Below are 27,094 nucleotides of genomic sequence, written 5' to 3' on the forward strand. Positions count from 1 at the left end.
CATCATGGCACTCCAACCTGGCGACAGAGCGATACTCTGTCTCAAAAATAAATAAACAAACAAACAAACAAATAAATAATAAAAAGAAAGCAGGAAAGCTGTGAAGCAATTTCACAAATCTGTAGGGCATTTTGCTAAAATCATCAAACTACAATTACAGGCTTTGTGGGTTCATTAGGGTGAAAGAGTTCTTACGTGGCAGGTCACTTCAATGTGACAGAAACACATGACTGGACCTGTATCGCTGAAACCCTGAGACACAGTGACCACATTCATTCATTCATCATTTACCCACTCACTCATTCATCGTTTACTGAACTATTGAGCACCATCAGGTATGCTGAAATACTACTATCTGAGTCACCCAAGGGCCTACAGGCTAGTAGGAGAAACAGATACATAAACAGATTATTTAACTCACTGGTAAAAAGTCAAAGACCTAAAAGTGAAAAATCAAGAAGCAGCAATATAAGCTGTTATTTTAAGACACAAGTAAATACTAGATGAATCAGCCAAGGGTTGAAAGTGGCTGCCTTCTGGAAAACAGACTGTGGGCTGCTGATTGTTGATTTATGCACATATAACTGAGATTTTTTTTTAAAGCTTAAATGATTTTTAAAAGTCAAAACAACAATGTTGTGGGTGCCATGAAAGAGAGGGATAACAGTTATGTGGGAAGCCAAAGAGGTTCCTGGCCCGGCCTGGAAGGAGATGATGGGGCTGAGTATTGCAGAGCTGGGAAAACTGGGCTTCACGAATGATGACATATATGAAGGGGAAGCAGTTTAGGGTGAAAATAAGTTTAGACCTTAAACCACCCTCAAGATTATATTTGGGGACATTTTATGTTTGTCCTCCACTAGCACCGAGTAAGCTCCCTAATTACTAGTTGAATGAGTCAGCAGCCAGCTGGAGCTGTCTAGCAACCACATGGGTACACAGAGGCTGGGGCTCAGGAGAGAGACGGGAGCCATCAGGCACATGTGTTGGCTGGAGCTTCCCTGTGAGGACTGTGTAGAGTAGAAACATCCTATATCCTTGAACTGAACACCAGCCAAAGGGCGGCCAAAGGGAATAGATGAAGAGAAGGACAGGAGAATCACCAGAGAAGGCAGCCCAAGAGGATTATCACAGAAGCTGAACCAGGTGTCAGGAGGCCAGAGTCACTTGGCCTGTCACAGAGACAGGCTGAGTTAGGCTAACAGTGGTGTGGGCAGTTGAAAACCAATGGCAGTAAGTGAGGGGGTGTGTGTGTGTGTGTGTGTGTGTGTGTGTGGAAATGGGGGTGACTGCTGGGAAGAGGCTGGCTGTGAAGGGTCATGGAGGGAGGCACAGAGCACAGGAGTCTAAAGACATCCTCATCGCTGCAGGGTGAACTCCCTTACATGACTCATGACACGCAGTCACAAACGCTGCTCCACAAAGCCATCTTCAAAGCCGTTTCTACCTCAGGGATTCTAAACTATGACCACAGCGTTCATGAGACATTTTCACAGGACTCTTGAGGCTACCGGAGGGGAGCAGGGGGTATCATCCCCTCCTTTAGAAGCATTTGTGGAAAACCCAATGCCACTGAACTCAATTTATTGCTGCAGTTCATTTTCAATTCAAAGGCAAACGTGCAGCATAAAAATCTCTAACACAGGGTTGAAGAAGTCTATCCTTCTAAGGCTAGGATAATTTATTCACCATCTCTACAATTTAGATATACAAATATTATTCCTACCTCGAAGAGTTTGTTCCAAAGCCAGGACGAATTGGTAAAGACCCCAGTGGCACCTGACCCCAAAGCTACATCCATGGCACCTGTAAAACACAAGCCCTCAGGTCAAGTGCAGTCTCTCTAGGCAAAATGGGCTCCTCCACCCCGCAGACGGAAACCTTAGCACGTAACCTATTTAATGGCTTCCTCATTTTCAAAAATAGATAAGCTTAGAAAATCTTTCCTGTAAATACTTACCATATTGTTATGTTTTTCAAGCCAGAATTCACTTAAATTATTAGGAAATGCACAAAAGGAACCTACTGAATTTGACCAATAATTGCATTGTAGGGATAACTGTTACCTATTTTTGACATTTCCTTCCAGACCTCTAAACCTTTTTTTTGAGAAAGGTCTCACTGTCACCCAGGCTGCAGTGTAGTGGTGTGATCAGAGCTCACTGCATGCAGCCTCAGACTCCTGGGCTCAAGTGATCCTTCTGCCTCAGCCTCCTGAGTAGCTGGAATTACAGGTACATGCCGCCATGCCCAGCTAATTAAAAATTTCTTTTTGGGCAGGGCACAGTGGCTCACACCTGTAATCCCATCATGGGAGGCTCACCTGAGGTCAGGTGTTCAAGACCAGCCTGGCCAACATGGAGAATCCCCGTCTCTACTGAAAATACAAAAATTAGCCGGGCGTGGTAGTGGGCACCTGTAATCCCAGCTACTCGGGAGGCTGAGACATGGAGAATCACTTGAACCCAGGAGGCAGAAGTTGCAGTGAGTCGAGATCACACCATTGCACTCTAGCCTGGGTGGCAGAGTGAGACTCTGTCTCAAAAAAAGAAAAAGAAAAAAAAAGAAAAAAAAAAAGGCCAGGCACAATGCCTCACGCCTGTAATCCCAGCACTTTGGGAGGCTGAGGCGGGCAGGTCACCTGAGGTTGGGAGTTTGAGACCAGCCTGACCAACATGAGAAACCTTGTCTCTACTGAAAATATAAAATTAGCCAGGCATAGGACGCATGCCTGTAATCCCAGCTACTCAGGAGGCTGAGGCAGGAGAATCGTTTGAACTGCTTGAACCCGGGAGGCAGAGGTTGTAGTGAGCCGAGATCACACCATTGCACTCCAGCCTCTTGAGCAACAAGAGCGAAATTCCATCTCAAAACAAACAAACAAACAAACAAACAACAACTATTTCTTGTTGTACAGATGGGGTCTCATGTTGCTCAGGCTAGTCTTGAACTCCTGGGCTCAAGCAACCCTCCCATGTCAGCCTCCCAAGGCACTAGGATTACAGGTGTGAACCATCATGCCCAGCCCAACTTCTAAACTTTCATAAGAAACACTTAAGACCATCCTTATGTGTTCAAGCGTGTGTTCCTCCTTTTTTGAGGCAGAGTCTTGCTCTGTCACCCAGGCTGGAGTGCAGTGGTACGATCTCGGCTCACTGCAACCTCCGCCTCCCAGGTTCATGCCATTCTCCTGCCTCAGCCTCCCGAGTAGCTGGGACTACAGGCACGTGCCACCACGCCTGGCTAATTTTTTTGGTATTTTTAGTAGAGAGGGGATTTCACCGTGTTAGCCAGGATGGTCTTGATCTCCTGATCACGATCCTCATGATCTGCCCGCCCTGGCCTCCGAAAGTGCTGGGATTACAGGTGTGAGCCATCACGCCCGCCGTGTTCTTCCTTTTATGCTTTAAAAATTTATTCTATTCCTCTTTGGCTGGGCGAGGTGGCTCATGCCTGTAATCCCAGCATTTTGGGAGGCCGAGACGGGTGGATCACTTGAGGTCAGGAGTTCGAGACCAGCCTGACCAACATGGTGAAACTCCGTCTCTGCTAAATATACAAAAATCCAGGTGTGGTGGCGCATGCCTGTAATCCCAGTTACTCGGGCGGCTGAGGCAGGAGAATGGCTTGAACCTGGGAGGCAGAGGTTGCAGTGAGCTGAGATCCGGCCACTACACTCCAGCCTGGGCAACAGAGCGAGACTCTGTCTCAAAAAAAAAAAAAGGAAAAATTATTCCTTTTTTATAAACAAATGTTTGAAAGTCTTTTTAATGATTTAAAAATAGTCCACTGGATGGAGGTATCATAACTTACATACTACTGGCATTGAGGAATCTAATTTTTCAGCAATTTTAATCACATCTAAGTATTGCTGTAAGACTTTGATATCTATTATCACCGCATTCATATTTACTTGTTTCATCTTTAGTTTTTTTCTAATTAGCATATTTTTTAAAAATCAACTTAAAAATCCAGATTTGCAGATCCTCTTGAGAAGAGACAATCAGGTACAGCCATTAGTGCTGCCTCCTTTAGTTGTGGTATTAGCTCTCCGCAGTCTCCTTTGTTACTTGCCTGGCCCATCTGTAAGCACTGAGTCAAGGAACACGTCTGCTTCCTATGCATATCCTTAGGGCCCAGAAAGCACACTGCCTGGCATAAAGGAGTTAAGTATTGAAAGGAAAAGCAAACCTTACTATCCTTCAGTACCAGGACAAGCACTGAACCCACCACCATCAGTACCAGGACATGCATATGGAATGTCAGAGGAGACAGCACTGAAACTGGGGGAAATCTACAGTCTTCACAAGGTGGCATTTGCTCCCTGTAGTGCAAAGTATGTCCAAGTTGCTCCTTAAATTCTTAACCATGTCTTTACATGAAACTGCTCATTAGCATCTCTCCCAAGGAAAACTGAAACTTGAAGATACTACTAACTAGTCAGCCCTCCGTTATCCATGTGTTCTGCATCTATGGAGTCAACCAAATGCAGACGGGAAATATTTTGAAGCAGGGGAGATGGCTGCATCGGTACTGAACACACAGACTCTTTTTTCTTGTCATTATTCCCTAAACAATACAGTGTAATGAATATTTACATAGCATTTATATTGTATTAGGCAGTATACGTAATCTAGAGATGACTTAAGTATACTAGAGGATGTACATAGGTTATATTTAAATACTACGCCATTTTACATAAGGGATGTGAGCATCGTGGGTTTGGTATCTGAGGGGGGATCCTAGAACCAATTCCCCATGCATACTGAGGGACAATATATACATATCCATTAATACTTTTCAAGTTAGTGGTTTTTTACATAATTATTCACTTGTCCTCAAAATATTTCAATCAACCCCCTAGGAGTCATCTATCGGTTTTAAAATTTGTCACAGAAAAGATGAACAATCCCCTCAAAAAAGAACATGCCATCTTCTCTTAAAGTAATAGAAAATGGCAGGCATAAATATTTAAGGTAGTCCAGTTGGGACACGGCTCTAAAGATGATTTCATTATATATTTAAATAGCTTATTTTCTCTAATTCCAGAATTATTACCACCACCCATTTCAGAACTACTAGTAGCAGAGGCATAATTCCCATTTTCCTTTGCAAGGCACATTTGGAGCCTTGTGTTGTGATGCTCACTGATGGATGTTACCAGAATTGCTCACAGTCTGGAAGAAACATCAAAGCCCCAAGGAAAGTGAGGATAGCACCACAGTCATTCCATACTAAATTATGCCCATGCATTATGAAAATGAAAAGAAGCACCATGATTGGATGGCCATCCCCGAATATGTCACTGTTCCTACAATCTGGGGTGTGGCCTGCCTTTCAAAGGACACTAACATCTGTTCAGTGTCTATGATGTACTGGGCCATGCACATCAACCTGTATCGTCTCCTTTAATCTTCGCAGGCATCCCTCCTGTGAACGAGGTGTTGTTATACCCCTTTTATGGATGAGACAACTAAAGCCTAGTCCAAAGTCATGTGTTATTAAAAGTGAGAACAAGTTTTAAAATCAGGTCTTCTATTTCTGAAAGACTGTGTACTTCCTCCTATCAAGAGCCTGAGCTTAGAAACTGGTTCTTATTCTCCTCTTGGAACCCTAGCTTCTGGAACTCAGAAGGGGATCTATAGTATTTGGGGAACCATCACCCGGTGTGGTCTGAAAGCACACCCAGGTCACCCTTGGTTACTTAGGGCTTTTCCCACCTTCTCAACCCCTCAGACTGAGAAAAAAGTGGGGTAGAATGCTGCTATTAAGAATCTAGGAAAAGTATTTCCCAAGTGGTAATTATGAAAGTTATGTTTAAGTTGTAGAACTTGATGTATCTGATGTATCTATCCTCTGTGATTCCTCATTTACAGTAAGGGGGTACCTGCTTCACTGCCACTGCCTCCCCCAACCCCCACCCTAGAAGCTCTGCTTTTCAGCTTAAAGTGTTTGCTAAACTGAATAGGTAGACCAAAAACCATGGAAACACTATAATACCAGCTTTGAAAAAGAACTCTTAGCAATAGACTTATGGACTATTTTAGACCTACATATAAAAGGGAACATGATTTCTGCCAAAGTAAAGGCTCAACATGACCAGGGCAAGAATAAAACCAAAGGATAAAAAATGATCTAAATTTTCATCTTAAAAGTGGTAGAGTCTGACTTTAAGATTCAGAAATTAGTCATTCCTTTAGGAATCTATTCCTGGCCCTCCAGGACTGGTGGTGTCACAGCCTGTATTAAAGAGGCTTTCCAAAAATTCCCTCCAGCCTTTACAACTCTTCCAGGTAAATGGAATTGTCCCCAGCTACCAATGCTCAAAAGCGATAATGAACTTGCCTGGCTAACTGACCAGCAGGTGGCACAGCTGGGAGTTCCACCTGAGCCTGGCCTTAAAGCGCAGGCTTCACACTGTGTCACTTGTTAAATGAGGATCCTGCTACCCTGTAAAATGTTTTTATTTCCTTATAACGTCAAGTATAAAAAGTTCCGGGGGGGTGGGAAAAAAAAAGCTCTGAAAGCTCAGAGGATATCAGATACATTACAATTAGTTATAAAAAGTAAAAGAGGCTGGGCACGGTGGCTCATGCCTGTAATCCCAGCACTTTGGGAGGCCGAGACGGGCAGATCACGAGGTCAGGAGATCGAGACCATCCTGGCTCACACTGTGAAACCCCGTCTCTACTAAAAATACAAAAAAAAATTAGCCGGGCACAGTGGCAGGCGCCTGTAGTCCCAGCTACTCGGGAGGCTGAGGCAGGAGAATGGCGTGAACCTGGGGGTGGAGCTTGCAGTGAGTGGAGATCGCGCCACTGCACTCCAGCCTGGGCGACAGAGCGAGACTCTGTCTCAAAAAAAAAAAAAAAAAAGTAAAAGAAAGCTATTGACTTGGGGATTTATCATTAATCTTTTCAGATCTGTATCAAATGATAATTGTAACAGAAACCATCTCTTAACATCATTTTTTTAAATTAAATTTAATGTTTTTTTTTTTTTTGAGAGGGAGTCTCGCTCTGTCACCAAGCTGGAGTGCAGTGGTGCAATCTTGGCTCAGTGCAACCTCTGCCTCCTGGGTTCAAACGATTCTCCTGCCTCAGCCTCTCGAGTAGCTGGGATTACAGGCACGCGCCACCACACCCAGCTAATTTTTGTATTTTTAGTAAAGACAAGGTTTTACTATGTTGGCCAGGATGGTCTTGATCTCCTGACCTCATGATCTGCCCAACTCGGCCTCCCAAAGTGTTCGGATTACAGGCGTGAGCCACTGCTCCCAGCTCTTAACATCATTTTTAGATGTCACTCTAGATGAGCTCATCTGGCCCACATGTTATTTCTTTGTTTAAAGGTACAGCCCAGGCTGGGCACGGTGGCTCACGCCTGTAATCCCAGCACTTTGGGAGGCCAAGGCGGGCAGATCACCTGAGGTCAGGAGTTCAAGACCAGCCTGGCTAACGTGGCAAAACCCCCATCTCTACTAAAATATAAAAATTAGGCCAGGTGCAGTGGCTCATGCCTGTAACCCCAGCACTTTGGGAGGCCGAGGCAGGCAGATCACCTGAGGTCAGGAGTTCTAGACCAGCCTGGCTAACATGGCAAAAACCCTGTATCTACTAAAAATACAAAAATTCACTGGGTATGTTGGCGCGTACCTGTAATCCCAGCTACTTGGAAGGCTGAGGCAGGAAAATCGCTTGAACTCAGGAGGCAGAGATTGCAGTGAGCCGAGATCATGCCACTGCACTCTAGCCTGGATGACAGAGTAAGACTCTGTCTCAAAAAACAAACAAACAAAAAAGGTACAGCCTGGAATGTTTTAAAACAACAAACCTAATATTCAAAACATTTTACAACTGCAGAACAATTCCTCTGGTGAAAGCTCTTTGAATGCCAATGGACTAAGCCAAATTTTAGCAAAATAACGCCCAAGTATAGTGTGTGAAATCCATGCAACAAACAAGACTTCCTTCAAACAAAATCAAGGCAAGTGCGTGGTCTGACCTGTTAAGGTGGCAGCATTGAGGATGACCTTCGGGTTAAATGTGTGTGCGTAACAGAGCGCATCAGCCAGTATGAGCCTCCCCTCAGCATCAGTGTTATCAACCTGCAGAGGGTCAAAAACAGAAAGGTTAACAGCACGAGTAACGAATATAAAAACTAGACACTTGCAAGAGTGTTCGACAGAAAAGTTGGAAAAAGCTACTGTGACATATGTCATTATCAAAACCATTCATATACTTCAATGAGAATATAGGAACATATCCAATCGGGAGAGCAAATATTATTTAATAATTCCCCAGCACCTTGGGAGGCAGAGGTGGGCAAATAGCTTGAGCCCAGGAGTTTGACACCAGCCTGGGCAAGATGGTGAAACCCCATCTCTAATTAAAAATAAAATAATACTAATAATAATATAGTAATCCCTGTACCAGAGCTGATGACTAAGGTTGATGACTTTGGAAGCCAAAATAAATAGAAAAATGTCTGGCCCACTTTATCCATAACTTTGTAACAAGAAGGGGAAAAATGTAAAGATTTCTGCAAATGGGGTTAAAGAGCTTAAGAAGCTACAGCTACATGGCAGTCTCAATCCTAAAAATGAAAACTCTTGCAACTTCAGTAACACTTCCTAACTATAGTCCCTTCTTTTAAATAGAGGTCCAGTCATTATGGGTGGCTTGTACACACATGCATGCATGTGCCACATGGAGGACCTGCTGCCACATCCCCTTGAGTGCAGGGCCCATGATGTAGGACAGCGTTTTCCACCTCAACAGCTAAAATGGAAAAAAGTCACTCATAGCACAGGTAGATCCAGAAGATAGCCCACAATTTTATTGCTTTGCCGCACTCTGCAGGGCTGGTGGCAAATTCACCGAAACGTGTGTGTACAGCATACCGGAAGTGGGAGGAACAATCCGTCTGGAAAAACATTCTTCAAAATTTCAAAAAGAGATACTTCTGCCTTTGCAAGAAAAGCTACTCAGGGGCCGGGAAAGGTGGCTCACACCTGTAATCCTTGCACTTTGGGAGGCCAAGGTGGGCAGATCGCTTGAGTCTAGGAGTTCGGGACCAGCCTGGGCAACACGGCAAAACCCTGTCTCTACAAAAAATTAGCCAGGCATGGTGGCATGCACCTGTGGTCCCAGCTACTCAGAACGCTAAGGTGTGAGGATCACCTGAGCCTGGGGGGGTCAAGGCTATAGTGAGCCACGATCACGCCACTGTACTACAGCCTGGGTGACACAGCGAGACCCCATTTCAGGAAAGGAAAACGAAAAAGAAAAGAAAGCCTACTCAGCACTAAAGAAAGCACCCTCCCCTAATATGGTGCTGGGTCTCTGTACCCATCCAAACTATGGTTATGTGGCTACCATGGGATTCCTGAGGAATGCCGGATGGGGAATGCTGTGTCTCGCATTTACAAACCTGGATAGTCTTCCCGTTCCTGGCTCTAACAACATCCCCTGGCTTGTTGGCCTTGCCGCTGGGCATATTTTCACAAAGAGGGGCCAGACCTATTGGAAAGAATATATGAAATCACACAATACATGCTGGGTCCAAACATGCCATCCATGGGACAAGAGGCCACCTGTGAGCCATGAGGAGCAAGACACAAAGGCCACCTTAACGCACTGATCAAACATCACCAATGACACAACTGACATGATGTGTCAGCAACAAGATGTACACATCAGCCATGTAGCATTCTTCCCAAAGAAGTCTAACTTGATTCTAATCAAGAAGAAGCAATTCAAATAAATACAAATTGCAGAATATCACGAAACAAGCCTAGACCCTTCAAAACTGCTAATGCCATGGAAGAAAATAGGAATACGGTCTAGACTCAAGAAATCTAGAGGGACGTGGCACCAACGGCAACGTGTGGTCCTTGATTAGTTTCTGGATTCAAAAGCGAAATATAGGCTGGGCACAGTGGCTCATGCCTGTAATCCCAGCATTTTGAGAGGCCAAGCCAGGCAGATCACTTGAGGTCAGGAGTTCGAGACCAGCCTGACCAACATGGAGAAACCCGGTCTCTACTAAAAATACAAAATTAGCTGGGCATGGTGGTATATGCCTGTAGTCCCAGCTACTCAAGAGGCTGAGGCAGAAGAATTGCTTGAACCCGGGAGGCGGAGGTTACGATTAGCCAAGATTGCGCCATTGCACTCCAGCCTGGGCAACAAGAGCAAAACTCTATCTCAAAAAAACCCAAAAAAACAAACAAAAAAAACCCTAAGTATAAATAAATAAAATGGACGTTTTTTTACACAACTGGAAACTTGAATTAGGTTACTGTATTAATCCTTGGAAAAGATAATGGTTTTGTCATTACATAGAACGTAATTTTTCTTAGAGGACATGTCATGATGTCTGCAATTGACTTTTAAATAGTTCAGGAAATAAAAGGACTATGATAGTGAAGGACGGGGGCATGTCTGACAGACCTGGATTCCAGTTCTACCTTCCTTGTGCAATGGACATGACTCTGGGCATTATTATTTAATCTAAGACTCTCTCCTCCTTCCCCGTCTGCTCTGAAATGAGTATGAGCAATGCTATTACACAAACTCCCAGCACTGTGCCTGGGAGTTTGTATCTTCCACTACTAAGAACTGCCACATAATGAGCACTTTTTCTGTACTAGGTACTTTCTGTGTGTTGTGCCATTTCACCGGCCACAATCCTACGAGGCAATGAGCCAGCAATGTCCTGCCACCCCAGCTACCAAGCACATTTCATAATGTCAACTACAAAGTTGACATTATGTGCCCCTGACTGCTAACCACCTTTTGCAGAAGTAAAACAAATCAATTCCAGTTACAGCCCACGGGCTGCAAGATACATTCAGCTCAATCAGCTCAGACAGTAAAACATTTATCTGAGCTAAATAGCTTCTGCTTGATGACTATTTAAAAATCATTTCTTATATTTTCAGATTAGGGGAAATCATATTTGTTGTCTCTGTTCTCCCACCTGGCTGGAATCCAGAAGCTCTCTGAGATGTAATCCCTTGCCCCACTTACCTATAATATTAATGGGCAAATTGAGCTTTGCAGCAGACACGATGGCTGAGCATATAGTTGCAGCTCCTCCCATGTCAGCCCTCATGAGGTCCATATTTGCAGAAGCCTTGATGGAGATACCACCACTATGGGGAAACAGACAGTGTGCAATATTAATAGAAAAGAAGATGGCCACAATTACTTTATTTAAGAAGTATAGCCAGGCACAGTGGCTCACGCCTGTAATCCTAGCACTTTGGGAGGCCGAGGCGGGCAGATCACGAGGTCAGGAAATCGAGACCAGCCTGGCTGATACGGTGAAACCCCGTCTCTGTTAAAATTACAAAAAATTAGCCAGGTGTGGTGGCACGTGCCTGTAGTCCCAGCGACTCAGGAGGCTGAGGAAGGAGAATTGCTTGAACCTGGGAGGCGGAGGTTGCAGTGAGCCGAGATCGTACCACTGCACTCCAGCCTGGGCGACAGAGCGAGACTCTGTCTCAAGGAAAAAAAAAAAAAAAAAGACGTAAACTGAGAGTTAACCACCACATAAAAGCACCATATATGCCAAAGAAAAGTCAATTTTCTAAATTTAGAATCTGATTTCAACATTTTCAATGATGATAAATTTAGAATCTGATTTCAACATTTTCAATGATGATAGTACAGTCTTTATAAAAGACACAAAATAATTCCAGAAATATAGATGAGTGTCTTGGCTCTTTTTTTGTTTTTTGGAGATGGAGTCTCGCTCTGTTGCCCAGGCTGGAGTGCAGTGGTACGATCTTGGCTCACTGCAAGCTCCGCCTCCCAGGTTCATGCCATTCTCCTCCCTCAGTCTCCCAAGTAGCTGGGACTACAGATGCTCACCACCACGCCCAGCTAATTTTTTATTTTAATAGAGATGGGGTTTCACCGTGTTAGCCAGGATGGTCTCAATCTCCTGACCTCATGATCCGCCCACCTTGGCCTCCCAAAGTGCTGGGATTACAGGCATGAGCCACCTTGCCCAGCCTTTAGCATATTTTATTTCTACTTGAATGAAATTTAAACAGTGCCACTGGAAACATTACTACATCATAAAATCAACACTGCAAATTCCATCTCTTTATTATCTCATTAACTCCTGACACCCACATAGTCTTTTCAGCAAATTTTATGAATTGATCAACTGATGGAACGTGAAGGTCATGAGCTGTTAAGAAAAGCTGATGAGCTCATAGACGACTGGGAGCGTTTCTCTCAAACCCACAGAAGGACAGAGGGCTAACATTTCCTTCCAACACCACACAAGGTGTGCTCTATCCTGCTGATGGCAAAATACAACCTGAATGAGGCACAGGCCCAACGGCTCAGAGACGGTACTTCAGCATGAGAACTGGATAAGGCTGCAATTAGCAAGAAACCAAACTACCTGACCCCAAGAGGCCTCTAACTAGTTAGTGGCTTTTCTGCTTCCAGTCTGCAGGAGTCCGGAAGCAACATGCTTCCCAGGCCAAGCACAGAGCCAGGGGCTTCGACTCGGAGTTCTAATTGAGATCTGCTGCTCACGTGCCCTGGTGGCTCACTGGAGAGAGGTGTGCCTGCTGCTCTGAAGGCTGCTTTCCTTCAAAAGTAAGTCCTAATTCTCACTCACCTCAGCAGCACTTGTTACTTAGATGGTGGGCATGTTCACCAAGAATTAAAGATGATCCCCTGGCTCAAACAAGAAAAACACATGGGAAAACCCCATGGACAAAGGGGACACACTTTTGCATTTGAAGTTTTTCTTCTGTCCACCTGCCACATTTATCTGCAGGCCTCTTCTGGGACTTCAGCTCTCTAATTCCTATGACTGTGGTTCTAAGGCAGCCACCAGTTAAAGATCAGCAATCAGCTTTGCTCACTTTTTCAATCTCTCTCAAATCCACCCACTTATTTTCTACTCAGCCGCCCTCGTTGATGCTACCACCCTCTGTCATTTAGATGTTTGTCAGGTCTCCTTAAAGGGTCTTTCTGTATCAGTCTCACCACTGTCATTTCATTAACCGCAAAGACAGCACATTTTTACACACACACAAAATCTATCTCAATCAAACTCTCAGTAGGTTTTGTTGTGTGAAAAAACAAGCAGATACATCGAGTGTGGTGGCTCACGCCTGTAATCCCAGCACTTAGGGAGGCTGAGGCAGGCAGATCACTTGAGCCCAGGAGTTCGAGACCAGCTTGGGTAACATGGCGAAACTCCATCTCTATAAAAAATACAAAAATTAGCTGGGCATAGTGGCGCGCATCTGTAGTCCCAGGTACTCGGGAGGTTGAGGTGAGAGGATCACCTGAGCCCAGGGAGGTTGAGGCTGCAGCAGGCAGACATTGCACCACTGCACTCCAGCCTGGGCGACAGAATGAGACCCTGTCTCAAAAAAACAAAACAAACGAACAAAAAACCCAAGCAGATTCTAAAATGTATATGAAAATGCAAAGGATGTAGCCAAAGTCATTCTGAAAAAGAAGAGCAAAGCTGGAGGACTCATGTGACTAGATTTCAAGCCTACTCAAAGCTGCAGTAATCAAGATACTTGGTCTCCAGGCACTGGTGAAAGGATACAGAGTCCAGAGGCAGACCTACAATTATATGGACAACTGATTTCCACCCAAGGTGCCAAGATAGTCCAGTAGGGAAAGGACAGTCTTTTCAACAAACAGTGTTGAAATAAATGAACATCCACATAGGGGAAAAAAAAGACAAAAAACAAACCATGTCTTTTCACACCATATACAAAGATTCAAAGTGAATCATAGCCTCAAAAGCTAAAACTCACTTAAAACGAAATATATTTTAAAAACCTTACAACTCTGTAAAGCAAACACTCCTACAAAAAGGGACAAAAGATTTGAATACCTTACTACAGAAGATACACCAATGTCCAATAAGCACATTAAAAAATGTCCAGTTTTGGCTGGGTGTGGTGGCTCACGCCTGTATCCCAGCACTCTGGGAGGCTGGGGCGGGTGGATCACTTGAGGTCACGAGTTTGAGACCTGCCTGGCCAACATGGTGAAAACCCATCTCTACTAAACATACAAAAATTAGCCAGGCATGGTGGTGCGTGCCTATAGTCCCGGCTACTCGGGAGGCTGAGGCAGGAGAATCGCTTGAACCCAGGAGGTGGAGGTGCACTCCAGCCTGGGTGACAGAGCGAGACTCCGTCTCAAAAAATAAAAATAAAAAACAGAAAAATAAAAAATGACCAACTTCATTAGTCACTAGAGAAATGCAAATTAAACCACAAAGAGAGATGACTGTATACTCACTGGTACAGCTAGAAATATAAAGACTGACAATATCAAATACTGAGGAAGGTGTAGAACAATTAGAATCTTTGTACACTGACGGTAGAAGTGAAAATGTAAACACTTTGGAAAAGTCTGGTAGTTTCTTGAAAGTTAAACACGCAATTATACAACAGAGTGGCTGTTTTCCTAGGTATTTTACGCAAGAGTAAGGAAAACACGTCCACACAAAGGCTTACAGACGCTCTTAACTTTCTTCCTAATAGCCTAAAACTGGAAACAACACAAATTTCCACCAACAGATGAATGGGTAAACAACATTTAGCATTCCCATACAATGGAACACTACTCAGCAATATAAAAGGAAGAATGACTGACATGACCAACAACATAGATAAACCCCAGATATTATGCTGCAAGAAAGAAGCCAGACATGAAAGACTGCATTTATATGAATTTCCGGAATAGGCAAAACTAGTCTGCAGTAACAGAAAGATGATCAGCTGTCTGGAGCAGAGGCAGTGGGAGAATGACTACAAAAAGGCAGAAGGAAACTTCTGGGGGATGATAAAAATGTTGTATTTTCCTGACAATGGTGAATAGTACAGAGGAGCATACATTTGTTTTTTGGTTTTCAAAATCAATCAATCTATTTATTTATTTAAAGATGGTGTTTTACTGTGTTGCACAGGCTGCTCATAAACTCCTGGGCTCATGTAATCCTCCTGCCTCAGCTTCCCAAGTAGCTGAGATCACAGGTGTACGCCACTGCACCCACCCGGGTGCACGCATTTGTTCAAACTCACTGAGCTGCTCACTTAGAGGGTGAATTTCACTGTATGTATAAATCTCATGTCATTCCGTTTGCTGGAAACCCTTCAGTTACTTCGAACTGTTCTTAGAGCAGAGTCCAAAATCTAAACAGGCCTGCAGCGACCAAGCTTCTGTGTACCTCTCTGGCCATATCTTGCCCCTTCTGTCCATCACGCTCTTGTGTGCAGGCACACCGGTACTCTTGCCATACCAGGAATTTACCCTGCTCCTTCCCACCTTGCAGCCTTCACCATGTTTCCCATACTAGAATGCCTGTCCCTAGTCTCTGCTGGGCTAATTCCCCCTGATCCTTCCCATCTTCAACTAAAACTGACACTGCTGCAAGGAAGCCTTTTCTAAACCCAAAGGCGGCTTTGGGTTTAGGCCTTTGGGTTTAGACCTCTTTGTTTTTATTCTCAGCAAAAAATGCAAATGTGGATTTAAATTAACAATAAATTTCACCCTTAGCATAAAAATATTTGTGTCACAATTGGCAAGACATTTAAAAACAGTTTAGGGCCAGGCGTGGTGGCTCACACCTGTAATCCCAGCACTTTGGGAGGCCAAGGTGGGTGGGTGGATCACGAGGTCAGGAGTTTGAGACCAGCCTGGCCAATATAGTAAAACCCCGTCTCTACTAAAAATACAAAAAAATTAGCCAGGCGTGGTGGCAGACACCTGTAATCCCAGTTACTCAGGACTAAAAATACAAAAAAAATTTAGCCGGGCATGGTAGCAGGCCCCTGTAATCCCAGCTACTCAGGTGGCTCAGGCAGGAGAATCGCTTGAACCAGGGAGGCAGAGGTTGCAGTGAGCTGAGACCATGCCAATGCACTCTAGCCTGGACAACAGAGCGAGATTCCATCTCAAAAAAAAAAAAAAAAAGTTTAGGCTGGGTGTGGTGGCTCACACCTGTAATCCCACCACTGTGGGAGGCCAAGGCAGGCAGATTGCTTGAGCTCAGAAGTTCAAAACCAGCCAGGGCAACATAGTGAGACCTCGTCTCTACTAAAAAAGAAAATTTAACTTTCTAAATTGTATTTGCTGTATTGTTTTTACGATATACATTTTAGTACAATAGTATAATGCATGTAACTTATAAAAAAGCATGCATATTTTGAAAGGGACGTGCTCAAGATCTTTTACCAACGGGCTATACCAGGAAAACCATTTGGAGATCAATGCTTTAAAGAAGAAAATGTGAACTAGGGGGTGGGAGACACAAGAGGCACTTTGACCTGCTAACACAAGGAGACCACACTGGCAGCAAGCTATGCCAATGACAGGGGCTTCCTACATCTAGAAGAGTTCCAGAAAGGGCATAAAAATGTACGAGGGGACATCAACATCTTATGGTTCTCTGGTAAATTTTCCAGAGTAGTTTGCAGGTAATGTGATTCCCAGAAATCAGGGTTCCTTCAAAAGGAAATACAGAAAATGCTATATTCTCTACCCTGAGAAGTCCTGTAGTTAACCAAATAAAACGAAAATGAAACCCCTCATGTATTTCTCTAACCTAGATTTTTTGCTAAGTAGCCCTTTTTACACCTCATACTCGCTGGCATCCCTGAAACTTGTGTTTGGTGGCAAATGCTTCCCATGGGAAATACCAAACTCCACCGTCTTTCTCAGTTCAGTCTCTCCTTGGTTGACATAACCAGATATAGTTTCCAACTCTAAGAAATACTTATGGTTGAACCAGATTCATGGGAGCTAGACTGGTCAGCTAAAAGAAGTAATCATCTGAAGCAAGCAAAGGGAAGACAGCACAGTCCAAACAGGGGCATCACCACTAACCTCGTGGAGAATCTCTAACAGCCACAGAGGACAAGCAAAGTGCATGGCAGAAAAATCTGAAGACACTTTAGGCAGAGCACAGTGGCTCATACCTACAACCCCAGCACTCTGGGAAGGCTGAGGTGGGAGGACTGCTTGAGACAGCGGTTTAAGACCAGTATGGGCAACATAGTAAGAACTCATCTCTATATTTTTTTTAAAAAAAGGACACACCTGAGTTTGACTTCTGACTCCACTTCTAGTTAAAGAACTTTGAACAAATTATTTAAACTCTGAGTCATAGTTTCTTTACCTGTAGAATGTCTACAATACCTAGCCCACAGGGGTATGGTTAGGGCTAACACATGCAAAATACCTTACAGTCTCTGACATATTCTAAGCATTTTAGAGGTGGTAGCATAATAAATTTAAAGTAATGTATACCTTCAGCCAAACACCATGCTTTTGAATCAAACTATAAACCGGCCAGGCGCAGTGGCTCACGCCTGTAATCTCAGCATTTTGGGAGGCTGAGGCGCAAGGATTGCTTCAGCCTGGGAGGTGGAGGCTGCAGTGAGCCGAGATCGTGCCACTGCACTCTAGCCTGGGTGACAGAGTAAGACTATGCCTCAAAAAAAAACCAAAACAACAACAACAAGAAGAACAAAAATCAAACAAAAAAAAACCCCTATCACCAAGTAATTTAACTGCATACAAATAATTCACCAAAATACAAAACATAGACACCATAAAAAATACCTGTCAAAGGTAATTCCTTTCCCAACAAACACCAGGGGTGGTTCGTTTGCATTGGGGCTGCCTTTGTAGTGAATTTCCAAGAAGACTGGGGGCTCATCAGATCCTTTGGCCACACTGAGGAATGATCCCATTGCCTGTTCCTCAATCCAAGACTTGGGTCTATAGGGCCGAAAGAGGGAAAAAGTAAATATACTGTTAGGTTTATTTCAAAATAACAGAAAAAGCTCATCACAGTGTGTGGAAACGTATAATATACAAGCTCTTAAAGTATACACACATTAAGGTTTCAATTATCAGGTCTCATTATTTGCTTTCTGTATATTCTTGGGCAAGTCACTTGATTCTAAGCCTATCTCCTCATCTATAAAATGAGGTCTGTAACTCTTTCATCACAAGATGATCGAGTTACTAAGAGAAGTCATGTAAGGTACCTAATACAATGTCAACTAATAGTCTACAGTCTATATAATTAATTTCCTCCCTCCAATCTACTCAGATATTTCTACAATTTTAATTTAAAGATGAAGTTAGAAGGCCAGGTGCGGTGGCTCATGCCTATAATCCCAGCACTTTGGGAGGCTGAGGTGAGAGAACTGCTTCAGCTCAGGAGTTCGAAACCAGCCTGGGCAAAAAAGTGAAACTGTCTCTAAAACAAATAAGGTAAGATATAATAAAGATGAAATTAGAGTCCAATGCAGGAGGATTATTTAAGCATAGAAATTTGAGACCAGCCGAGGCAACAAGTGGAGACTCGGTCTCTACAGAAAAAGAAAAAAAGACAAAATTAGCCAGGCATGTTGGTGCATGCCTGTTGTCCTAGCTATTGCGGAGGCTAAGACAAGAGGCTCGCTTGAGCCCTAGAGGTCAAGGCTGCAGTGAGCCACGATCTCGCCACAGCACTCAACCTGGGCAACATAGCAACACCCTGTCTCTTAAAAAAATAAAATTAGGAATAGGCTCTGAGACCACAAAGAGTGCTTAAAGATAGGTAAGGGATCCATTGCTTTATTTCTAAAAATGAAAAAAAAAAAAAAAATTCAACCAACAAACAGCAAACCAAAGCTATATTCCAATGACTGGAAAAAAATAGCCTATTTATTTGCTTTTTAAGAACTGCTGAGGCCGGGCGCAGTGGCTCAAGCCTGTAATCCCAGCACTTTGGGAGGCCGAGACGGGTGGATCACGAGGTCAGGAGATCGAGACCATCCTGGCTAACACGGTGAAACCCCGTCTCTACTAAAAAATACAAAAAACTAGCCAGGCGAGGTGGCGGGCGCCTGTAGTCCCAGCTACTTGGGAGGCTGAGGCAGGAGAATGGCGTGAACCTGGGAGGCGGAGTTGCAGTGAGCTGAGATCCAGCCACTGCGCTCCAGCCTGGGCGACAGAGCCAGACTCTCTGTCTCAAAAAAAAAGAAAAAAAAAAAGAACCGCTGAATTCTATCTCTTTAATGTTGTCACATACTGTTTCTCACAGTTTCAACTGTAGCTTGAGGCATCTTTGATTTAAGTGAGAAAACTAATTAGTTCTTACTCAATAAACACGGGATTAGGGGGGTAACAGAATGGAAACAGTCCTTAGTTCAAACTAGAAAACTGATGCCATATTGCTCTTCTTTCTAGGCTAGGAGCACAAAAGGGCTTTGTATTGATTTCTGGCCACAGTAACTAGGCCAAGAAAGAAATCCTATCCTCTCACAGACCAGTAACAACCACAGCCCAGGAATGCTCCTCCAGCATTTGCCAGCCACTTGTTAAAATGATTAAACTAGGACTGCATCATGGTGGGATGATCAGCACACTTCAAAGGGAAAAAAATTTTTTTTTTTTTTTTTTTTTTTTTGAGACGGAGTCTCGCGCTGTGGCCCAGGCTGGAGTGCAGTGGCGCGATCTCGGCTCACTGCAAGCTCCGCCTCCCGGGTTCACGCCATTCTCCTGCCTCAGCCTCCTGAGTAGCTGGGACTACAGGCGCCCACCACCGCGCCCGGCTAATTTTTTGTATTTTTAGTAGAGACGGGGTTTCACTGTGGTCTCGATCTCCTGACCTTGTGATCCGCCCGCCTCGGCCTCCCAAAGTGCTGGGATTACAGGCGTGAGCCACCGCGCCCGGCACGGGAAAAAAATTTAAAATTGGAAGATAAAACAGTTTTAAAAATCACTTCAAAAAAAAACCACAAAAAACAAGGCTGGGCAATGTGGGCATTTTAAATCATTAACTCAGTGCTTGACGTCTGATTAAAGTCCTGCCCTTGTGGAAGAACTGCCTGTGTATCTCTGATATACACCAACCTACAATGGAGAGGGCTTAGTGTAGCTATGTCTCAGTTTAACGAGTCATACTCCACCCATGCGTCCTGCCTGGTCTCTGCTGAACTCTTTTCTCTTTGCATGGCTACAAGTCTTGCACCTTCTTCACCTGAACTGCCCTGCCCCACTCTCTTGTACTATTAACTTCTAAACAACCTACAGGACTCTGCGTAGGCTCCAGTCTTTTTTTTTTTTTTTTTTTGAGACACAGTGTCACTCTGTCGCTCAGGTTGGAGTGCAGTGGTGTGATCTCAGCTCACTGCAACCTCTGTCTCCCAGGTTCAAGCGATTCTTGTGCCTCAGCTTCTTGAGTAGCTGGGAACACAGGCACGCACCACCACTCCCAGCTAAGTTTTGTACTTCTGGTAGAGATGGGGTTTCGCCATGTTGGCCGGGCTGGTCTCGAACTCCTGACCTTAAGTGATCCACCTGCCTCAGCCTCCCAAGTGCTGGGATTACAGGCATGAGCCACTACCCCTGGCCTAGACTCCATATTCTTTTTAAAATTTTTATTTTAGAGATGGGTCTTGCTATGTTCCCTAGGCTGGCCTTGAACTTCTGGACTTGATCTACCCTCCTGCCTGCCTCCTGAGTAGCTGCAAATAGAGGCGTGGACAATCGCACCAGCAGCTCCATATTCTTTGGCAGTCCCCCTCGTCCCTCTGCTCCTGCAGCACCCTCTGCAAACCCCATTTACCTGCCTATTCCTTCTTACAACATCCTCACTTTTTGCAAGGACAAGGACCACTGTCATGCATCTTTGTATGACAAATTCCAGGCATACCAGAGGAGCTGTCATCACCATTATTTGGTGACCAAAAGAACCTAAACACTGCTATAGATTAAACATATACTAACCATTCCAGAAATTTTATCAAGCTCTAAGTACTGTGCTTTCTATAGACTATAAATTTTTCTTCACTGCCTAACCCATAGGTGCATTCCTGAAAAAAAAAGTGAACTCTAATCACAATTAAGTACTAAAGAATTCTTTAAAATGGAAGTACCCTTGGGAAACAGCTTTGACAATAAAGAATTCTTTAGGTCAAACAAATACCTGTTGATGTGTTTTAATCATAAATTCCCAAATGCTCAGAGTTGGTTTGCTTAAAGGGCTGGAGATTCCAAGAGAGCGACGGAACTGGACGAGCAGCCTTTCAGCTCCAACAGCCTCCCACTGACATGGCACTCAGGGCTGCCTGGGAGCACTGATGCTGGAGTCTAGGCTAAGAGAATCTACGCGGCAGAAATTCCCATCCCATGTCTAGTGAGGCATGCTGTGTTCTTCATTTGTGTCCAAAAGTGAAGATAGGAAGAATTCACCAAAATAAACCATGTTAAGTTCCTCAAAAAATTAAACAGAGCTACCATTTGATTCAGCAATTCAACTCCTATTCAACCAAAAAGAAAAAAAAGGTAAAAAACAACCGGTGTCCATCCCCTGATGGTTTTAGGGGATGGGAATCAGGCAGTAACTGCTAATGGGTACAGGGTTTCTTTTGGGGGTTATGAAAATGTTCTAAAATTGATTGTGGTCATAGTAGCACAACTCTGTGAATATTCTAAATATCAGGCCAGGCTGGGGGGCTCATGGCTGTAATTTCAGCACTTTAGGAGGAAAAGGTGAGATTGCTTCAGCCCAGGAGTTCAAGACCAGCATGGGCAACATGGCGGGACCCATCTCTACAAAAAATTAAGAAATTAGTTGGGCATGGTGGCACACACCTGTAAACCCAGCTATTCAGGGGGCTAGGGTGGAAGGCCGGAGCCCAGGAGTTTGAGCCCATGTTCATGCCTCTGCCCTCCAGCCTGGGCAACAGAGCAAAACCTTGTCTCAAAAAAAAAAAAAAGAAAAAAAAAAATCATTGAAATCATTGAATTGCACACTTCGCATTGGTGAACTGTATGGTACGTTAATTGTGTCTGAATAACACGGTTATGAAACATACACGTACATAGTGTATCATGGCACTCTCTCAAAGGCAAGGACAGATAGAAAGAACATCAAACTCAGCTCTATTCCAGCTCCTGTGTGGCCCCCCGTGGGTCATCTCAAATCTCTGGTCTCAAGTTATTCCTCTAAATAGTGAGGGAGCTGGATTTTAGGATCTCAAGGGCTCCTTCTGGCTGTAACATCCCAAGTCTGTGACACAATCCTGAATTACCTGATATGGACCTCGGTTTTACTACTAGCACTTTTGAGATTCTTCTCAATAATTTCGGCAAATCTGGTTGGCGTCATCTCATTGGCTGGCGTCTCCATCAACTGGCGTGCCAAGTTCTGCCCAGAAGCAAACAGGACTCCTTTCTGCCAGGCCTCCTGATCCCCACTGGCAGAAGAAAGATAAAGTGACTGTCAAATAACCTCTCAAGAATGCCGACTGCCTGCCAACTAGGAGACACTCTTACCCTACAGAAAACAAAAGAGGAAGAGTACAAATCAAAAACGACTGGCACTCAGGACCTGGATTCATTTTTCGTGATCTGACCCAGGGCAGCAGATGGTATGGTGCAAAGAGCTAGAAAACATGGCCACGTGCAGCAGAACCAGAGGGTATCCGGTCAGGCACTTCCCTTCAGAATCCTCAGCTGCATAAAAAAGGGCCTGTGCTGTGGGGTCTTTGAAGCTCTAAATCTGCCACATAAATGAAGAGAAGAGGCTTCCACAGAAAGGCGCGTTTTGTTCTCCTTCACTGTATCAGGAATGATGGAGCCCCAAGTGCTAACTGCAAAGCAAGCATACGGCAGTGGCTCTAATGTGGCACTGAAGGCCTTTTTGCCTTCTTTTACCTAAGTCGGGGCTCCAAATTCCAACCCTTCTGTAAGCAGGACCAGCTTTAGAAGAGAAAGGATACAGGCACGTGTTTCACAACCCTGGCTCTTCCTGTGGCAACACAGAGGTGGGTGAGTAACAGTAGATGGCCTGGAAGGCCTACCACGTGCCCCCCACTTGATGTGCCCTTTTGGATGATGACACAAACCCCATGAAATCAGTGTTACGACTCTATTAACAAAAGTAGAAAATGAAGCACAGAGATTTCAGTCATGTAACCAGCAAGGTCCCCCAACGAGTAAGTGGTGGAGGCAGGACTTAAGCCCATACTGACTGGCTGCAGAGCCCGCACTCTCCCCCACTCCCCACAGCTGCCAACCCTTGGGCAGTGCCAGGGCCCCCACTGTGCTTGGCACCATCTGCTGAAGGTCTCATCTTATTTATTCCTGATAGCAGGGACCCCCACTAGCCCACAAGGGCAAGGACCAAGCATCCAGAGGATCTCTTCATCTGTGTGGTGCTTGCGTTTAGCACAAGGCCAGCAGGTGCCAGCCAAATGAACATCATCTGGGTTGAAACCTGTGGGACATGTCTGTCATGTCATTCCTCCCTCTCAGGTAAGAGCTACCTGTTTATGGCTTCCTTGTAATCAGAGCAGGGAGGGATCCGGGAGTCATGGGGGAAACAGACACAAGACGAGAGCCAGGAGCAGAGCTTGGGCTTAATTGTGACCACATTATTAAAACGGCTGAGGCAATGGGGAGGTCACAGCCAAGCCATGCAGCTGTGGGTGGCGCTGAAAAGCAGGCAGCTCATATCCCAAAAGCCAGGCAGTCAGAATGCCAGGGAGCACCACCCTCCTCCTAATTTGCTTCCATCACCTTCCATAGAGCTTCGCGGACACAGTCATCTTCTTTTTTTGCTTCAGGTCATCGTATTCATAGAGACCAAGCACCGCTCCCTCCGCAGCAGCCTGAGCGTCTCCACAGGGATCCACCTCCACAGAAGAGAGCTCCAGGTCTTGAACCTGCCTGCACCCCGCTTGAAAGGACAGAGGAATCAGAAAACTGGAGTCAGTCCAAGACAATTCAAATAGCACACAGCAGAGGCATGGTGTGGTGTGCTGAGAAAACAGCCCTGGGGTTCAAATCCCAGCCCTGATACCCAAATGTTCTGAGCCTCATTTCCTCTTCTGAAAAATGAAGATGTGAGTGCATTTCACAGAAAGTACCTCACTCCCAGGTGCTGGTGGTGAGGACAGGCTGATGGAAAGAATGAACAGCTCCCCCCGGAGAGCAATACAGGCTCTCAGGAAGTGGCAATTATTCCTAGGATTATTTCTGAAACACTATGATTTCCTGATGAAGCTCCCCAATTGCCAAGAACTTCTCCGATTAAAAATGGCAGGGAAATGATGCTGCTGAAATTATATCCAAGGAACTGAGCAAAGTCCATTATTAACACAGCATTTTATTAAGATCAGGTCAGCAAAAACTCTCAAATAAAAGTTATTAAATAACCACTTCAGTGACATCTGAAGTTAATGAGCATTTACAATATACACAGGCCTAAAGAGTAATCAAGCCAATTATCACTGTTTCAGAAATGTTTTCTAAAGCATCTTTAATCATAGCTCTTGACGGTATTAGGCCCGTCCTGCTGCTTAACGCTAAGTGACTCAATGACCTCTGCTGGGACACGCTGGGACAGGCACACATCTTTGGCTAGTGATAAACACGCATGCCACGCTTTGCTTCCTTACTCTCCTTCTTTGTAAAATCTGATGACTCTGTGTTATTTAAAAGTCAGGAAACATCAGGGTGGCATTACAAAAAATCTACGCACTACAGGTTTTGGTAAAACACAGCTCTAACATGACAAGAGCGAACAAATGGTAGTAAAAACACCCAAACAAGATATAGACACATTAAAAATAAAATTCCATTAGCTGACCTTCTGTATTTATCATAAAGCCAAGCATATTCAGCAAGAAGAACTGAATTTTTGTTAAGATGAATTATGTCTGTGTGAACGTGGGAAGGGGTAGCGATTGGTAAAAGGACAAAAAGGGGGAAAGAGAGGTCATCATAAAGAGTGGATCCTTAGGATTCTTTAAACTTAAAAAGTAAAATAACCTGCAACAGCAGCTCTGATGTTTTCTTTGCCTTCATGCCAGTTTTCCTGTTCGTCGATTCCAGCTGCCTTTTTGCCGAGGCCAACTAGCACCACGCTGGGGAAGTCCTGTCCCACAGATACACCAAATCAACCACTTTATTTCTTTCATGCGTTCATTTCCAGCAGGGAATTTTACACGTGGAAACTCACTGAGCTCCCACACAATTACTTTAACTGTAGCAACAGGGCTAAACTCATGGTGAAATTTGGTTGTGGTTTTTTTTTCTTTAAACCTGTGTGTCCTGGCAAAATTTTATAACTTCTATGTTTGAGAGGCAGAGTGAGTGAGGATACTTCTGCAAATAATTCTATGTAAGCCAGAGCCACAACCGGATAAAGAAAGCCTTCAGATTGAGGAATATAAGATAGGCAGTACTTTTTGACAGTAATTTGCCTCTTAATCTTAAATGTTTCTGCTTAATACCGGAATAAAATCATACAATCCAACACAAAATGTTTAGTATGACTAGACAGTCACAATACTTGGTATACATTAGGTGCTCATTGAGGGTTTACCAAATGATCATGTTCTTCTCATACCTGATGCAGACCATAAAAGGTTCGAGTCTTGCCTGCCTTCAGAGGTGGTCCAGATCTAAAACAAGAGGATACAGTCGTTTTAAAACAGGTAGTTTTTGCTCTGCTCACTGGGGAAGGCACACTTACATACTCACCATTATCACACTATTCTGCTAACTGCTTCCATGGTCTTTTTCACCAGTGTTTTTATCCAAAACAGAATGCTCTCAAGCCAGATTTCTTTCTTTCTTTTTTTTTTTTTTTTTGATAGAGACAGGGTCTCATTATGTTGCCTAGGCTGGTCTCAAACTCCTGGGCTCAAGCAATCCTCCCACCTCAACCTCCCAAGGTGCTGGGATGACAGGTGTAATACAGATTACACTGCTGATCTACCGTGCCCAGCCCAGATTTCTTAGGTGTAGCCTTTCTAATTCTAGCTCAAAAACTATTTAACAAACTTTCAGATTAGATCTAACACAAACATATTTGAAAACAATGGAAAGCAATGCCACAGCTGCACAAGGCATCTGAGCACTGACTGACGCTGAACCCAATGAATCTCAAACTTTTTCAATAAAAGACACAAGACACCAAAAACACTGCAGTAATCTAAGTGGTGTTTGGCCTGGAGGTTGTATATCTATGTGGTTTCTCTACAGACCGGACACCCGAACCGGATACTGACTATCCTGGGCAATTTCCAAACAAAACAGATCCATGACTATAAAAGGCCCGTGGCACAGATGCTCTGGAATGCAGCTGACAGCCATCCATTAGGAACGCAGGGTGTTCCGTACTCACAGGTTAGCTTTCGGATTAGTGAATTAATCAGTGCACTTGAGAATGCTCTGTGTACTGCAAGAACTGATAAGAAATTGAGAAGAGATACAAATTCTCTTAACTGATGATTAGTTACCATAATTAGACTGCATCTATTGATTCTAATTAATACCGTAGTTGCAGTGGTTTACGTGAATACTTCTATGTCTGCCAAATATAGCACGCAGTTACAATGTTTCCCTGCTGTCAGGATCTCCAGCCCCACGGAGACTTTTTGTATTTTAACTGTATCCCCAGGTGATTCACAGATATTTTAAATTTTGAGAAACCCTTGCAACTCCAGGCATGCAATAAAAGAGCAAAACCCTTAGGCTGCTATTAACTATCTTAGGGATCCTGCTGTCTCTCACAAGAAAAGGGGAGTTAAAAGAAGTAGAGAGGCTGGTGAGAAGGCAGCTGGGAGGAAGAGGGTGGGGAAAGTGAATTTGAGCTAGGAGGGTGGGCTGAGGAAATCTGGTACTTTCCAGATTATTCTGGATCCCTCCTTCCCAATAGATTTGTGATTGGGCTGGAAATGGCCTGACTTCCCAGAACTGCAGACCCATTCATACTGAAACAAAGTACCAAAGTGCACTCCAAAGACACAGGCTTTCACTTCTGCTTCTGGCCAGAGCACTTCCCAGAATTGTCTCTTCTGACAAAAAGGCACAGAATAATATTCTTGGCCTGGCACAGTGGCTCCTGCCTGTATAATCAGCACTTTGGGAGGTGGGCAGATCACTTGAGACCAGGGTTCAACATAGCCCTGTGCTTGTGAGTAAAAACCATCTACTAAAAAAAAAGAAAAAAAAAAAATATATATATATATAAAAAATTAATGCCAGGGGAGTGGTGGGGCATGCTATGATCAGAT

At 44.2% G+C, this 27,094-nt stretch overlaps 1 protein-coding gene across 1 annotated transcript in view; it reads right to left on the reverse strand.

Annotated features, from left to right (window-relative positions):
* Positions 1–27,094, reverse strand: part of LAP3 (leucine aminopeptidase 3) — a 31,598-nt gene that overhangs the window by 1,595 nt on the left and 2,909 nt on the right. Inside the window, exons 3-11 of the mRNA XM_031664703.1 lie at positions 25,423–25,477; positions 24,843–24,948; positions 23,589–23,748; positions 22,100–22,264; positions 17,631–17,789; positions 11,034–11,158; positions 9,433–9,521; positions 8,005–8,107; positions 1,727–1,806 (exon numbers count right to left, since the gene is read on the reverse strand). Of these exons, the coding sequence (XP_031520563.1) occupies positions 1,727–1,806; positions 8,005–8,107; positions 9,433–9,521; positions 11,034–11,158; positions 17,631–17,789; positions 22,100–22,264; positions 23,589–23,748; positions 24,843–24,948; positions 25,423–25,477 (1,042 nt within the window). The remainder of the gene's footprint in view (positions 1–1,726; positions 1,807–8,004; positions 8,108–9,432; positions 9,522–11,033; positions 11,159–17,630; positions 17,790–22,099; positions 22,265–23,588; positions 23,749–24,842; positions 24,949–25,422; positions 25,478–27,094) is intronic.

This window comes from Papio anubis, chromosome 3 (genome assembly GCF_008728515.1).
Source record: "Papio anubis isolate 15944 chromosome 3, Panubis1.0, whole genome shotgun sequence".
NCBI classification, from domain to species: domain Eukaryota; kingdom Metazoa; phylum Chordata; class Mammalia; order Primates; family Cercopithecidae; genus Papio; species Papio anubis.